Source organism: Podarcis raffonei, chromosome 17 (genome assembly GCF_027172205.1).
Source record: "Podarcis raffonei isolate rPodRaf1 chromosome 17, rPodRaf1.pri, whole genome shotgun sequence".
NCBI classification, from domain to species: domain Eukaryota; kingdom Metazoa; phylum Chordata; class Lepidosauria; order Squamata; family Lacertidae; genus Podarcis; species Podarcis raffonei.
Window position 1 is genome coordinate 13,394,193 of NC_070618.1, and position 16,229 is coordinate 13,410,421.

At 45.3% G+C, this 16,229-nt stretch overlaps 1 protein-coding gene across 1 annotated transcript; it reads right to left on the reverse strand.

Annotated features, from left to right (window-relative positions):
• Nucleotides 1–209: 209 nt before the first annotated feature.
• Nucleotides 210–699, reverse strand: LOC128405418 (60S ribosomal protein L27-like). Its single transcript, XM_053372010.1, has one exon. The coding sequence runs from the start codon at nucleotides 663–665 to the stop codon at nucleotides 219–221; it is 447 nt and encodes a 148-aa protein (XP_053227985.1). The 5' UTR covers nucleotides 666–699; the 3' UTR covers nucleotides 210–218.
• Between the last annotated feature and the right edge of the window lie 15,530 nt (nucleotides 700–16,229).

The following is a 16,229-nucleotide window of genomic DNA, read 5'->3' on the forward strand; positions in this document are numbered from 1 at the left end:
GGATGATGGGAACTGTAGTCCAAAAAGCAGCTGCAGACCCAAGTTTGGGAAACCCGGCTCTAGTGAGGTCTGTCAAGAAGCAAAGAATGGCCCAAAGAGTGCCCTTTCCATTCTGCATTGTCTCTCTCGACACTGCAGCCGGGCACCCTGGCCATGGGAGGGCTGGCCATCACCCAAGCTGAGGTCACCACAGCTGCTCCTTTTTTTTTTTTGGCTTTTCAAAAAATTTTATTGGTGCAAATTTGCATGCCACTCAGAATCTGAGCTTCTGGAAAAAAACACTTGTTCTTGCTTGTCTTGTATCTCTCCTCAAATTTCACTTTGGCCTCCCGCTGGGCTTTACGTTTCAGGGCAGGACCCCTAAAGACATCCTTGTTGAGAACGGTCTTGTCGAGGGGAATATCAACGGAGTACCTAGTAGGCATCAAGTGGTTGTAATTGTAGACCTTCACAAAGGACTTGATCTTGGAACGCTTGGCAATCTTCTTCTTGCCCATGCTTGCTGTCACTTTGTGTGGGTAGTGATCAATACCAGCCACCAAAGCGTGGCTGTAGGGGCAGTCAGAGGTGCCATCATCAATATTCTTAACAATAACAGCTTTGCGTCCGGAGTAACGCCCAGCGAGGAAAAGGACGACTTTCCCTGGTTTCATAAACTTGCCCATCTTGGAGCTGTGGCAGCAATGGCACCCACACCGCCACAGCTGCTACTTTTGAGAGCCCCACGGTAGCGGTGGCAAGAGGAGAAAGCTGCGGTAGCCAGGGTGGCCCTGGTTCGGCTCACACCATAGGGAAGAAAGCACAGCTTCACTCTGCTCCCCACACCAAGAAGCTGGAAAAACTGTACCTAGACCAGCACTGCGATCCGTTTGGTGCTCGGCCTCCTCCGACCCCTCAGTATTGGGGAGTATGTGTGCTGAGCTCACAGCAAGACAACATCAAGGGTGCTGAAGACACCTCAGCCCTAAGGAGTCGGCGCCTATCTCCCTTGCCACTCCTAACTGGCAATACTTACCTCTCCAAATTCTACTTACCTATGGACGTCAGTAATGGGGTTGCATCAAGGAAAAAGTGTATTCAACATTTCCTGTGGTCAGTGCTTTATTCTGTGTTGCAGGAGGCGGGAGATAAACCTCCATTAAAAACCAGGGGAACGTCAAAGGCAGAGTGGAGGAGTGCGAACCCTCAGAAGTATATAGTCACTAACTAGATGACTAAGTAGCTTTTCAAAGATTTCCTCTCCTGCTTTTTGGAAAACCATAAAAAATGTCATTGTGGTTAGGCTGCCTCAGAACCCAATCAAAAAATAAAAGCAATTACTTTCTCATTCAGCCTCTGTGTTGCTCTAGCAGCTGCAGACAAATATATAGCACAGACAGAAGGGATTGTTTCATGGCTGGGGGGTGGTGGGGTTGACCAGTCCCTGTCCAGACGTTCTATATTTGGTTGAGATTTGTTTTCCATCTTGGCTTTCTGACTGTATTGAACAAGCTTCCTGAATGTTCCTGGGGGGGGGGGGGAGTTGGATTATGCTTCCACTAACAGCCGTAAATGTGGGAAAATATAATATATATATTTTTGTTTAAAAGTAAAGATAATCTTAAAAGACAAGCAATAATGGAGAACGAACCACAAAAGAAACCAGGCCTGTCCAAAACCACAAGGGGCGAGCATGGCAAATTAATATTTGGATAGACTTGGGTAGCTAATTTGTAAATGCTACCCTTAGGGTTTGGAAAGTTCACTGCAGCTGTATGCTCACTTCAGCCACCAAACACCAATCGTACAGGCAAGTTTCTTTCCCATAATACAAATGAAACAATGGCCTGTTTTAAAATGGAAAAAGGGAACAAGGAATAAAGAACCATCAAGATACGTGCCTAAATTTCCTCAGGGATGTCTGGACCCAGACTGGAGGTTTGGCCTTGATAACTGAACTGAATGCCAACAACAAAGAACTCTTTCAGTTTGCAGCCAAACTGTTGTGGTGGCCACATTTATCTTCGTGTGCGGTGGTTATACTACACTTCCCATGATGCCACATGAATGCCTAATCATGGTCTCATTGTAGGAGCCCTTCAATTAGATGCTCGAATATCCAATAAATTAAACAGAACTTGTGGAACATTTTTTTTTTAAGAACCTAAGAACAGTCATGAGCATTAAGGCTTGTGAGCACCAGCTGTTTTTCATGAGATGTGCCCCTCAGCATACTTCAAATATCTAGCGAACATCGTGCCCTTAGAGTCCATTCTAAATCCACACTCTGCATCTGTGTAGGTTTTTATGTGACAGTATATTGTAAAAGAGGTGTTAATCTTCTCATCATGCCTCATGGAGTCTACATAGGCATCCTTGATTCATTGATTGGCTTAATGGATTAACCGTTTCCTATGTAGCATCTCAAATGTCCCTCACCCCAGCCATTTACCTACCACTCTTGTCATCTTTAAGGGACGCGGGTGGCGCTGTGGTCTAAACCACTGAGCCTAGGACTTGCCGATCAGAAGGTCGGCAGTTCGAATCCCCACGACGGGATAAGCTCCTGTTGCTCGGTCCCTGCTCCTGCCAACCTAGCAGTTTGAAAGCACGTCAAAATGCAAGTAGATAAATAGGTACCGCTCAGGCGGGAAGGTAAATGTCCTTTGCGTGCACTTCTCTGGTTCGCCAGAAGCAGCTTAGTCATGCTGGCCACATGACCCGGAAGCTGTACACCGGCTCCTTCGGCCAATAAAGTGAGATAAGCGCCACAACCCCAGAGTCAGTCACGACTGGACCTAATGGTCAGGGGCCCCTTTACCTTTACCTTGTCATCTTTATTCAACATTTTAAGGTACAGATCAGTTTGATTGTCTATTTACTGTTTCATTGTTGCCACAATGAAATTGCATTGTCATTCCAGGAGGGGCTTGCCCCCCCCAGCAGTGCAGGCATTGAGTTCAAGGCACCTCTCCCAGCTAACCTTCCCAAGATGGATCCAATTCTTTCTTCTTCTTCTTCCTAGATCACCGTGCTAAAATCTCTCTTTTCCTGTTACCTCACACCCAGTTTCCTTGGCAACCATCCCAACCCCTAGTCTCTGTTCACACCTCAGGCCAAGGGGGGAGGACAGTTCTCTTGTGTTGCCAATGGCCCTCAATGGCCCTGTATTGTTTCTTAATGGCCCTAGCTTAGCCAAGTTGCCTTGTGTAGGTTAGCCCAGGACTCCCTCTGCAGCTTGTATTTCTCCCTTAATGCCCCAAATCATCAAAATCCTACCGTTTTATAACTTCTAGGGTTTAGGGGGTTCCCTCCCAAATCTATAACAATACGACGGGAATAGAAGCTGGAGGACTAGCGGAAGTAATCGCTATTGCGAACTGGCATGTGATGACAGAGAAAGTAATGCACATCGCTACTGCTTGAAAGGGAAATAGTATTATCAGATCTTGCTTTAAATGTAGCAATGAAAGGCTGAACATATGCAGAAGGTCACTGCATGCTTCAGAAAGCTTGGAGATTTGAGACCTTGCTGACAGAAAACAGCAACAGCAGACGATCTCATTAATTAACCTTTACTGTTTTGATGTTGCTGTACCAATATAATAAGAGGGACACCCGGCTTGCCAGTAGTACATGTGAAAAGGGTCTAGGGGTCTTAGTAGACCTCAAGCAAGCAGCAACAATTTTTTTTAAAAAGCTAATGTTATTCTAGTTGCATCAACAGAAGCATAGTGTTCCAACTAAGGAAAGTAACCATCCTGCTCTATTCTGCCTTGGTCAGACCACACCTGGAACACTGTGTCCAGTTCTGGGTACCACAATTTAAGAAGGATATGGAGAAGCTGGAATGTGTGCAGAGGAGTTTGGCCGAGATGATAAAGGGTCTGGAGACCAAGCCATGAACCTCAGGGTCCCTTCCAACTCTGCAATTCTACTACAGTGGTACCTTGGTTTAAGAACTTAATTCGTTCTGGAGGTCCGTTCTTAACCTGAAACTGTTCTTAACCTGAGGTACCACTTTAGCTAATGGGGCCTCCTGCTGCCGCCGAGCCACCACAGTGCGATTTCTGTTCTTATCCTGAAGCAAAGTTCTTAACCCGAGGTACTATTTCTGGGTTGGCGGAGTCTGTAACCTGAAGCGTCTGTAGCCGGAAGCATCTGTAACCTGAGGTACCACTGTACGATTCTATGAAATAAGGGAAATAGTTTTAAAAGCACACACCAAGATAATGCTTAGGCTTGATTCTGCCAAGCTTTGCACTGGATTTCTCCCCCAGTGTCACACACATCACTCTGCAAGAAAGCTCCCCCCCCCCCCTTTGGCAGGGGATGCTGAGCAAATGACACAGTGCGGTTTTTGCTTTCAATCCTATCTCACTACAGCAGATGAATGGGCAATATGGCTTGCTGGAGTCCTGAGAGATGTTATTTAAATCCCTAAAGTATCAGCTTCCACTTTTGTCATTTCTTCTTCCTCCTCCTCCTTTATTGTTGTTGTTGTCATGTTCTAGTGAGGCCTTTTTTTTAATAACATGAATGTAACATCACTTTCTTAAATTGAAATTAGTTTCCCTATATTGATTGCAGTAGTCATCTGCTAGAATGGGATGTCATTGGTTATATAGGAATACTGTCAATCATTCCTCCTTCACATCAGCTTAACTATCCAATCAATTCTTATTTTTTACTTTTGTTGATTCACAACTTGTGCGAATTTAACTTGCACCAATTCAACTTTATGCACATCACTGAAAGGAGGATGGGGCAGGTGTCCAGGATAACAAATCTGGCAATCCCATCCATGACTGGAGGGCTGTGTTTATACACAATGTTGGCTTGATGTGCTCTCTCCAGAACATAAACCCTGTGTAAGATGAGAGCTGACTTTAGTTGGTACTGGTAAGCCTGCTCACCCTCACTGGTGGGCGGTGTTGTGGCCAGGCCCCGGACGGCGCAAGTGATCCGGCAAATCGCAGGCTGGATCGCCCGGTTGCCAGCTATTGGCCAATGCCGGCAGCCCTTGGATGGGCGTTCCCCTGGCAGCGGGCAAAACCAGCCAATGGGGATGCTTGGGCCTTCTGCCAGGAGTCATTAAATTGCAGCCATCCCGGCAGACTTTCCTGCCTTTTCCTGGCAATGTAAAGAGATGCCACCAAGACAATAATGGATGGGCAAATTGTGGGGTACTGTTTGCCCATCTATTATTAGTCAAATTTATGGCATTTGCTAAATCTTCAAATGCATTTAGGACTGTGAATGAAATGTGAAGTCTAGTAGTATTTTTTCTAAGGACTTTCACTGAGTTATGATCCCCGGTTAAACTCCACACAAAAGGTAATATTCTGCCTATGGTAAATGTATTGTATCTTACACTCCATAGAAAAGCCACCTTTCCATATGTTTTAACTTTTGTGTATTTCATTACTTTTACCAATTTATTTTTAGAAAGAACTTTAGCTATTAATGTTTAATGCCAATGAAAGGAAAACAAAGAACTGGGAGACTGCATTAAAGTGATACCATGTAATCCCCACTGTAGGGCTCTTTAGAAATGTGGAAACGCAGTATACCGTATTTTTTGCCCCATAGGACGCACTTTTCCCCCTCCAAAAATGAAGGGGAAATGTGTGTGCGTCCTATGGGGCGAATGCAGGCGCACCGACCCCTCTCGCTCTCCAGGCTTCAGGAAGCTATCCGCAAGCCTTGCAAGCCCGGCGGGAGTTCCCGTGGGCTCACAAGGCTTGCGGGCAGCAGCCTGCAGCCTGCAGCCCCGACGAGTGTCCGCAAGCCTTGTGCGCCCGGCGGGAGGTCCCACCGAGCGCACGAGGCTTGGGGCGGCAGCCTGTTGCCCGAAGCACAGGGAGCCCTCCGGAGGGCTCCCCGTGCTTTGGGCGAGTGTCTGCAAGCTTTGTGCGCCCGGCAGGAGCTCCCGCCGGGCGCGAGAGGCTTGGGGCGGCAGCCTGCAGCCCGAAGCATGCGGAGCCCTCCGGAGGGTGCCCCGTGGTTCGGGCAGGCGTGTGCAAGGCTTGGGGCGGCAGCCGCGGCTGGGGGGCAAAATAATTTTTTTTATTCATTTCTCCCCCCAAAAAAACAAGGTGCCCTATAGGACGAAAAATACGGTACACAACCTGCCATTTTTCACACAGGAAATTTTCACTCAGTAGTTGAAGATATTTACGTGGATACCCATCAAAACAGGTACAATCCCAATTTCATACAGAAGAGAATTGGGGGGGGGGGATTTATTATGCAAATTGTTGACAACCAGTGACCATGTTATATCTAAGATTCAGCCAAGCCACTCCTGAGCCAATGCTAAATGAAACATCTTTCAGTGTAATGAAAGGTTCAGTGTTATTCTGAAGCTTTCCAGTATTATCGAGCCGAAGTTTATTTAGTGAGAAGTACCTTCCTACCCTCCCTCGGCCTCGCTGATGTGGTCCAAAGGAAAGCAAAGCAATATGTTTGGGACCAGCTTGGTTGAAGGAGTTGCCGTAAGGAGGTGTACATAATGCCGTCCAACCGTCTTAGGGCCTCCATTTTGGATTTCTGTAGGGTTTACTCCTTAGCCTTTTCTTCTTCCGAAGACATCTAGCAAGGCAGTGGGAACGGACTTTTACTCAGGTTTTACTTCCAAAGCCCAAGTGAATATAGCAACAAGGCAGCTGAGGTCTAGGTTCCTTCTCCTAGAGGGGCCACTTTTCCAGGTTGTCAAGCCCCATCTGCCCCTCACATCCCTCTACAGCACATGCAGGAACCACCTCCTTCTTGACCATTGGACCCACTGTTGGTCTTGTCCATTCAATCCACTGCAGGGGTGGCCTACTCCCAAGAGACTGCGATCTACTCACAAAATTAAAAACTGGCAGTGATCTACCCCCGTTTCTTGGGGGTTTCAGGTCAAAGTAGTTGAGCTTTTTTGAGGGAGGAGGGTAGCCATGTTTTTTTTTTGGGGGGGGGTTGGGGAGGAAGAGGAACAGCTACTCACCAGCAGACCAACAGATCGCTGGGGAAGCAAACAGCCTCACTGAGTAAACTCCATCTTTCGTTCTGCAGATCATGTAACAATGGAGGCCAAAACCTCCAGGGGATCTACCAGTAGATCGCGATCGACCTGTTGGACATCCCTGCACTAGGGCATGCCTACACATGCAGGGGAAGTCCTTAACTCATTGAGGTTTTGAGACTTATTGGCTACCCTCACGTGGTTTAGCTGGTTGATCAAAGTTGTTTCCCGGGGTGTGGCCACTGTCACATGCTGACAGCTGCTAGGAGCCACAGGTGACAGCTGAGTGCAGGGTGGGGACCAAAGGTGGACAAACTACCCTAGAAGAAGCAGGATGTGTCCTCCAACAGAGGTATTACCCCCTCCCCTAATTAGTCAAAATGAGGTTACAATTTCTGAGCTTTCAACAGAGGGTGGTAGGTGTGTGGAGTCCTATAAGGGTCTAAAATGTTAAACAAAATATTATCTGGTTGGCGCAGAGAAAGCAGGGGCCTGAGCATTTTTCCACTTTCCCATAAAAACCCACTCTTTAGCTTTAAATTGGAGCAAATGGGAACCTGGACAAAACCCGAATTGCCATTTGCTCTGATTGAGCACTAAAGAGTGGTTTTCCCTGGGGAAAAGCAGTGGGACAAGAGAAAGGGTGCATAAACCCTGAGTCCCATTGAACTTTTAAACAGATATGCATATCATTATGGTGTTAACATCCCTTTATGGGAGGTAGCCAGCTTTAAAAGAATAATAATAAAAAAAGCCCAAGAACTTCAGGAGCTCCGTACTAAAGGATCTTGGCATAACTCCAGTCTTTCTTACAGCCCCAGGGTGGGACCTATATAAAATGAGAACGATGTATACAAGTTTCTGGTATATAGTGAAACCGCCAAAGTTTGGCGCCTGGCCAGTTTCAGATAAAAGAAAAGGGGGTAAGAAAATTCTTTGAAGTTACACTTTCGTAAGATATGTTATTTTTATTTTTTAAATAGGAGCAAACTAGTCTTGTCTGGTAAATAGTGTGTGTGTTTGTGTTCAGAAGTGGAGAAAACAGCTATGGAAAATTCACAAGGAATCCTTGAATTTAAGCATGAAACTAGTGTGCCAGATTTAGATGGATGAGCCATTAGCTCCCCCTCAGCCTAATCAACTTCATTAGGTTGTTTTGGGGGATAAAATGGAACGGCTGCATGTGTGCTGCCCTGAGAACATTGAAGCAAGGGCAAAACACGGATATTTGCCATTGGTTTGAAATGTTATTAGCTTCAGAGCTTGAGCTTTCTTCAGAATGACCACAGAAGAGGGAAAAGGTCAAATTCTCTTCTCCACTTGCTGCAATCCCAATCAGCCCCTACTCTGGTGGAAAGTATTAGCATAAAAAAGTACATTAAATGAAAAGACACATTTCATGTTATATCTAGTTTGGGCCACAGTCTACTGTGGTGCTTGAACGCCCCAAACTGTTAATGGGTATAGCTCAGAGCTTCACTGCAGACCCTCTAAGTGTCCCTACTTTCCAGGCACGGTCCCAGATATACAGAAGCCATTCTGTTTTCTGATTTAATCCCGGAATGCCCTGCTTTTCCTTAGGCTGTTCCTATTTTCACTGGAGAAATTTTGGAGGGTCCTTATTTTTATTGCAGAAATCTTGGAGTGTATGGAGTTACGTGAACCCCAAGACAAGGAGAACTATGCAACCTTTAGAAGACAAATGAAGGCAGCCCAGTATAGGGAAGGCTTTTTTTTAAAAAAGTTTAATGTTTTATTATGTTGTTATATATGTTTGAAGCTACCCAGAGTGGCTGGGGCAATCTAGTCAAATGGACGGGGTAGTAATAATAATAATAATAATAATAATAATAATAATAATAATAATAATAATAATGGACATCCCTATTTCCATCGGAGAAATGTTGGAGAGTATGCCATTGAGTTACAAGTTAATCAGTCAATATGTTGATATGAACAATGTTCTGTTAATATGGCTGAAATAATATTGGATGGCTTAGGATCTGTGTGTACAATCTGAAATGAATCAATGAAACAGTTTGCTGGGTATAAGTGAAAGTGAAATAAGCTTGTGGCAAGTGAGCAGAAACTTGTCATCTTCTTCGTTATAGAAGGTAAGGGGCACTCTCATGCGAGTTTGCAGCTCTCATCATAGATTGCTCAGTTCTCACAGGTATTTGTCTAAGCAAGATGGCTTCTGATTAGATTAATAGATTCCGCACCAGGCTCATACAGTGGTACCTCGGGTTAAGTACTTAATTTGTTCCGGAGGTCCATTCTTAACCTGAAACTGTTCTTAACCTGAAGCACCACTTTAGCTAATGGGGCCTCCTGCTGCCGCCACGCTGCCGGAGCACAATTTCTGTTCTCATCCTGAAGCAAAGTTCTTAACCTGAGGTATTATTTCTGGGTTAGCAGAGTCTGTAACCTGAAGCGTATGTAACATTAAGTGTATGTAACCTGAGGTACCACTGTATTTGACACAAGCACATTTAACATCAGAATAGCAATAATAGCTCATTTCATGTTTAGTGGTGTTTTGAAGATACTTTAACAAGGCATAAATCGTGGAGCTGAGAGAGCATATCCCTGGATTTTCTTCTTTCGCAGCTGGTGGATAGAACCAGTTGTCTAGTTTCCTTCTCTGCACTTGCTTTTCTGGGCCGGGTTCCCATTCACAATATCTGTATGCATCTCTCGACTCAATGGCAAACCTGCATTTTGTTATGCCTGTTGACCATCTGCCTTTTTGGCTTTCTCCAAATTTTTTTTCCTAAGAGCTGTTTCTTGTTTTGCTCTTATCTGCTCTTTGTATTCCATTCTTTCTCCATGAAGCATGCTGTGTTTTCTACTCATTATCCCCACCACACTCGGCTTGTCTCTTTGAGTTAGATGGACTGATGAAACATGACTGCTACCTTGGGTGGGGCTTCTGCCTTTCATTATCACCCCTCTCCTCTTTTGGGGATTTTTTTTTATTTGCTGCGATGTTGAATATGAGGCTTTCTTTAGGTATATGTACAAAATATATGTTGAATGATTACTTTCAGTTGAACACATAGAGAGAATGTGTAAAGAAAAAACACACACGCAGACGTGCATTATTGGGGTTGAACATGGATTTTTAGCTATTTGCCACCATCTTCCCCCAGTACTGAGGAATGAGAAGATGTGATGGCCTGGGAATCTGATTCAGAGGCTGAACCTGAGGAATCCCAGCCTGCACAGGAGTCCCCGCCTCCAGGGCCGGCTGAGCCGGGACTGGAGCTTGAATCTGAAGGGCCCCCACCTGTGCTGGATCCTCAGGAGCAGACACCAGATGAATCCACTCTGGCTCTGGAGGTGATGGAGGACCCATTGCCTGCAGGTGCTCCTCTCCCAGCCCTGTCAGGGGAAGGTGAGGTTGCCTCTGGGTCCAGTAACCCTCCAGCCTCTCCTGAGCTGCAGAGGCTCAGGGCAGAGAGGTGGAGGGAACTAAGTTCTCGCAGGAGGAGTGCTCACCTCTAGGCCAGGGGAGGCGAGTCACCTGTGGGCCGGGACCGCCCCAGGCCTCAGAGGAGATAAAGGCCAGTCAGCCCAGTCCCAGGTTGTGGGAGCAACATCGTTGGAAACCTGTTCCTGCCAGCACCCAGACCTGCTCTTCTGGGGTTCCTGACCATGCCCGGCTCCTTGCCTTGGACCCCGCTTCACCTTTGACGAACAGCCTCCAGACTCTTGATCCAGGACCAGACTCAGACCACGCCGCATGGTAACCCCCCCGGGACCAGCACAGAAGACTAATGGTCAGGCCCTCATCTGCAGAAGAAATTCCTTACACCATAGACGAGGAACCTGTGTTTCTTCAGTTGTTGGCTTACAACTCTTATCATCTCTGAGCTTTGGGTATGTTGGCTGGGACTGATGGGAGTTACAAGTTCCCCGTAGGGATGAGGGTGGCGCTGTGGTCTAAACCACTGAGCCTCTTGGGCCTGCCGATTAGAAGGTTGGCGGTTTGAATCCCCACAATGGGTTGAGCTCCCGTTGCTCTGTCCTACCTCCTGCCAACTTGCAGTTCGAAAGCATGCCAATGCAAGTAGATAAATAGGTATTGCTGCGGCAGGAAGGTAAACAGCGTTTCTGTGCGCTCTGGCACTTGTCATGGTCCTCTGTGCACCAGAAGTGGTTTAGTCATGCTGGCCACATGACCCAGAAAGCTGTCTGTGGACAAATGCTGGCTCCCTCGGCCTGAAAGCAAGATGAGCGCTGCAACCCCATAGTCACCTTTGACTGGACTTAACCATCCAGGGGTCCTTTACCTTTAGCTTACAAGTTCCCCATCCCTTATTTACATTCAGCTGACCAAGGATCTTCTTTGTGTGTTGGCAAGGAAGGCATGTGCACCTCACTTGCCATGTAAGGCATGTATCGCCAACATGCTGTCCTCTGAAGGTTGTGGACTACAACTTGCATTAGCTCAAGCCAGCATGGTAATTCAAAACACTGGGAGGACACAACTTTGGCTACCTGTCAGGCTTCGGGGAATTTGATCCCTCCCCTGGGGGCAGTAAACAAGCAAATCAAACGAAAGGAGCATTCTTACCAGATAGTTTCTTTAATAATCACAGCGAGAGACAAAGGAATGCACATCTCTCTAAAAAATGGTGTTGCTCCCAGTAAAGGTTTGCCCCCTCAGTCCCCATTAATCTACATCACTCCTACGTAGGGTAATCTGAGCTTGTTGCTTCTGCGCTTTCTGTTCTATCACTCTCAGAGCAAGTCTAGTCTTAGGTGAAGGGGGGGGGTCAGTAATGCTTTCCAAGGACACTGAATCTGCCAGCTGTCTCTCTCCTGGTGTTTCCTCTTCTAGCTGTTCCTCTCCCACTATTTCCCAGCTTTCCCCCTCTGGACTATGTCCCTCTGCAAACCACTGTTCTAAATCAATACTGTCCTCCTGCTTTTGGGAAGGTTTAGGGGGAAAAAAGGGGGGGCTCCCACCATTCCTCCTCAGTCCAGTCCCTGACACTACCCCAATATAATATAATACTTCTTACACTGGGCCACAGTGATACATATTTTGATACATATTTTTTTCTTTTTTCTTTAATGAAAAAGTGGTGTATAAATCATACCCTCCAACATTTCTTTGATGAAAATAGAGGTGTGCTATTCAAGCACAACAATTTTATTATTTTTATCCCGCTCATCTAATTGGGTTGCCCCAGAAACTCTGGGTGGCTTCCAACACAGATAAAACGTAAGAAAATATGAAACATTTAAAACTTCCCTATACAGGGCTGCCTTCAGATGTCTACTAAAGGTTGTATAAGTTCCTTATCTCCTTGGCTCAGGGGTGCCTAACTCCATACCCTCCAACTTCATCTCCGATGAAAATAGGGGTGTTTTTAGGAAAAGATGGATATTCCAGGATCAAATCAGAAACTGGGACAGCTTCTGTAAATCCGGGACCGTTCCTGGAAAATAGGGACACTTTGAGGGTCTGATAAATCCTGTTAATAATTAATATTATATATAGATAATGTAGGTTTCTACAGGTTTTGTTTGTATTATTTTCCCATTCTTTACAAAGACAGAAAATAAGAAATAATCACATTTACTGTTCATTAATATGTACTCTTTTTAGGTGTGCACATAGTCTGCCCTGTTGTTACCCACTTACACCTCTAGATTTTAAACATACCTCGGTTTTTGAACGTAATCTGTTCCAGAAGACCGTTTGAGTTCTGAAATGTTTGAAAATAAAACTGAACAGCCAACAGCTAGGCCTCAGGATCTTGCGCTCAACGGAAGCTGTGTATCAGGTTCGACTTCTGAGGGGTGTTCGAAAACTGAAGCATTTACTTCCGGGTTTATGGTGTTGGAAAACTGAAATGTTCGTCAATGGAGATGTTCGAAAACCGAGGTACCACTGTATACCCCATAAATGTTCTGGAGGGATGCAGAATTCCTATAACTGACTTTAATGATCACGCTTTGCCATTTGAGATGAAGGTATTAAATCTCAAGTAAGTTTCAAATCTCAAATAAGGGTGAGTGGCAAGACTTATGTTGCAGACACATTGTCTTCAATGGGACAACAATAAAGAGTAATTTCAGAGGGCCAATTATAATATTCACTTGTGATGTGTTAGTATTGCTGGGGCTGTATCACTTTTCTTGAGGTGCTTTCTTCCCTCTTTTTTGTGAAAAATAGAAATCTTAACATGCCAGAGAGAATTACAATCATTTGCCAAAGTTATCAACAATAACATACAGTTAGATGCCAAGCCTGCTACATTTTCTTAAAAAATGCCAAATATTAATTCTGAAGTTTAAATTTAGATTTCTGTTTTAAAAACTTCTCCTCTGTTTTCGCTGGGGATTTCCCTGACCTATATTAAGGACCACACCAGTGTGTGCAAACAGAAAAATCCCTGGAAACTCTTTGACTTTAAGCAAACACAATTCAGTCAGGAAGCATGCAGTGTTGGTTATTCAGAAATTCTCTGGTTTGGTTCTCTAGTCCCTCCTCTTTAAGAACTGCAGATCCCCAGGATTCTTCCTGGGAGGAAAGAACTTCTTCCAACAAGCCACTTTAGTGGAGATTTTTATCCCTATCTTTATATTCATTGAAGGAGAAATTGCAATTATGTGTGCTTTCTTTGCTTATTTGCCACCCCCCACCCACAGGATGTTCCATGGGAAGCTATTCATAAATGAAATAGATAGATAAATAGAGATGGATAGATAGATAGATAGATAGATAGATGATAGATAGATAGATAGATAGATAGATAGAGACAGACAGACAGACAGACAGACAGACAGACAGATGATAGAATACAGAGGAATGGCAAGAAAAAACTCTTGCTTCTTATTTTTGTGGGTCCCCTTGCTTGTATGCCTCTGAAAATCTACCTCAGTGAACCTTTTTTAAAATATGCATCTTTTCCTCCTTCCTTAGAGCTCTCTGCCCTCTCCTAATGAATCCCGTTGTTTCCGAGACAGAAGGAGACCTTATGTTCTGAATTCGCTAGCTGCAGCTGAACTTGAGACAGTGCTCCACTGAGGTCCCCCCCCAACCCAGCTTGCACATTTTCTGCTCATGCTGTGTCAAGCCTGATTATCATCATAATCTCTGCTCTGTCACACTCTATAAATATAAGTCCCAATAAACTAAACAGCATTAATATTGCTGTTCTATTTTTGTCGCAAGGGGAAGCACAAGGAAGGGTTTCATTAAGGGCCTTCGCACAACACGTTTCACCTAACGAACTAGATCGCAACCAGATTTGGAGGGGAATTGCACTCCTAGGCTCATAACGTGGAACCACTTATGGAGGAAGACAGGGGTTCCCCCGAATTTGGGGCCCAGCACCGCATTGGGAAATCAAAGAAACTGTCATGGGCGCTTTTAAAACAGACTTGGCCCAGACAGCCCTTCAAACAGAGGATAGCTTCAAACAGAGGACTGTCCTCAGTAAATAGAACTCATGACCACTCTATAGCTGAATTCAGCCTGCTAGCAAAGTACGGTGGCCCACCCGGGACTCAGTGAATGTCCTGATTTGGTTTCCTGCCTCTGCCTACAAAAGCAGGGCAATGACAATATACGGCTCAGTGGGCTGCTTTCAGCTTGGCAGGGCACAACTAATGCAAGCCCTTTTCTGAAGGTATTCAGGCTTCCTGAAAAAAAATGAGCCTATTGTCTCTGAATTTGCATTTGAGCCTCCAAGGCATCTTTTGAAAATGTCAGAGCCTAAAACAGTTTACTTCACGGGTTTGAGGAGCTCTTAATGCACAATCAGCCCTACATTAGATAACATATTACCTAACACCGACAGTTCAGGGATGGGAACCGTTTGAGAAAAACCTGTTAACTTTGCCCCAGGGTTGAGATGCTATTTTTATGCTCTTTGGGTTTTTTGTGGGGGGTTTTTTTGGACACCAAGACATGTAGTTCATGGAAAACTTTATGTAGTTCATGGAAAACTTTATCCATCATCTGAAAGAGGCAGCTCTGCTTGAATGTCGGTTCGTGCTTTGTCTCAGTTAATGCACGTATATGACTGAGAACTGTACCTCTGCCAGACTTAAGAAACAACAGATCGCAGGTGTGTCAAAGGTGCTGAGTGAACACGCACCTGCAAGTGTTGGAAGTGGCAGCAAGTATCTAGTACTTTTGTGTAACCAACCACCATTTAGCGGCAGCAGAGTGGGAACTGGATCTCATACCTGTGTTTTAAATCACCATTTCTAATTCCTAAGTTGTGTCTCTATATCTGAGTGGCTGTCATTGGAAGCAATTAAACTACACTGTTACTGGATGTGCATATTCTTCCCTATACTACAATGATGGCTTGCAAATGTGAATGGGGAATCAGTGGTCCAATAGCCCATTAGACTTTTCAAGTCACCTCTAACTTCATCCTTTCCAGTGGAGTTTGTCCCTACATTCAGATGCAAGTCTTTAAAGCCACAAACGGGGCAGAGATTTAGAACCCTGAAGAGCTGATCTAAGTCTCTTCCTCATATTTACTTCTCGTTGTTCCTAATGGGAAGGGAAATGGTGTTGTAAAAAACAAAAGTAAACAGAAAGCTACAAAATGGACAGAATATTGTTAGACTGCTCCTCTGCCCTGACATTGGATAAGATGGATCAATCTAAGATACAGACCCTCCAAGTGTCCCTGTTTTCCAGGGACAGTCCCAGATTTACAGAAGCTACCCTGGTTTCTGATTTGATCCTGGAATGTCCCGTTTTTCCTTAGGGCTTACCTATTTTCACTGAAAATTGTTTTTGGAGGGTGTGGAGTTATGTGACCCCCAAGCCAATGAGATAAGGAACTATACAACCTTTAGAAGACATCTCAAGGCAGTTCCTTTTCAAATTTCATTATGTTTTTATATATGTTGGAAGCCACCCAGAGTGTCTGGGGCAACCCAGATGGGTGGGGTTTTGTGCTGGGCCCGGGGGTAACCCGTGAAACGCGGTCCAGGACCGGTCCAGAATCTGAAGGTTCCGCTAGGAGTCAGTCTGACAGGGCCAAGGCAGGAATCCAGGCAAGGAGAGGTACAGGATCTTAGGCAGGATCTGGCATACAGCAATATTGCTCCCGCAACCTGGGGCAGGGCCTGACAGCCTTTTATCTTTGTTGGGGTAGCGGCCGGCGGCCGGTCCTGATCCCCCGGCGACTCACCTCCCTGTTTCACCCAAAGGTGAGAACTCCTCCTGCAAGTACTCAGGTCTCTCCTTCTCTCAGAC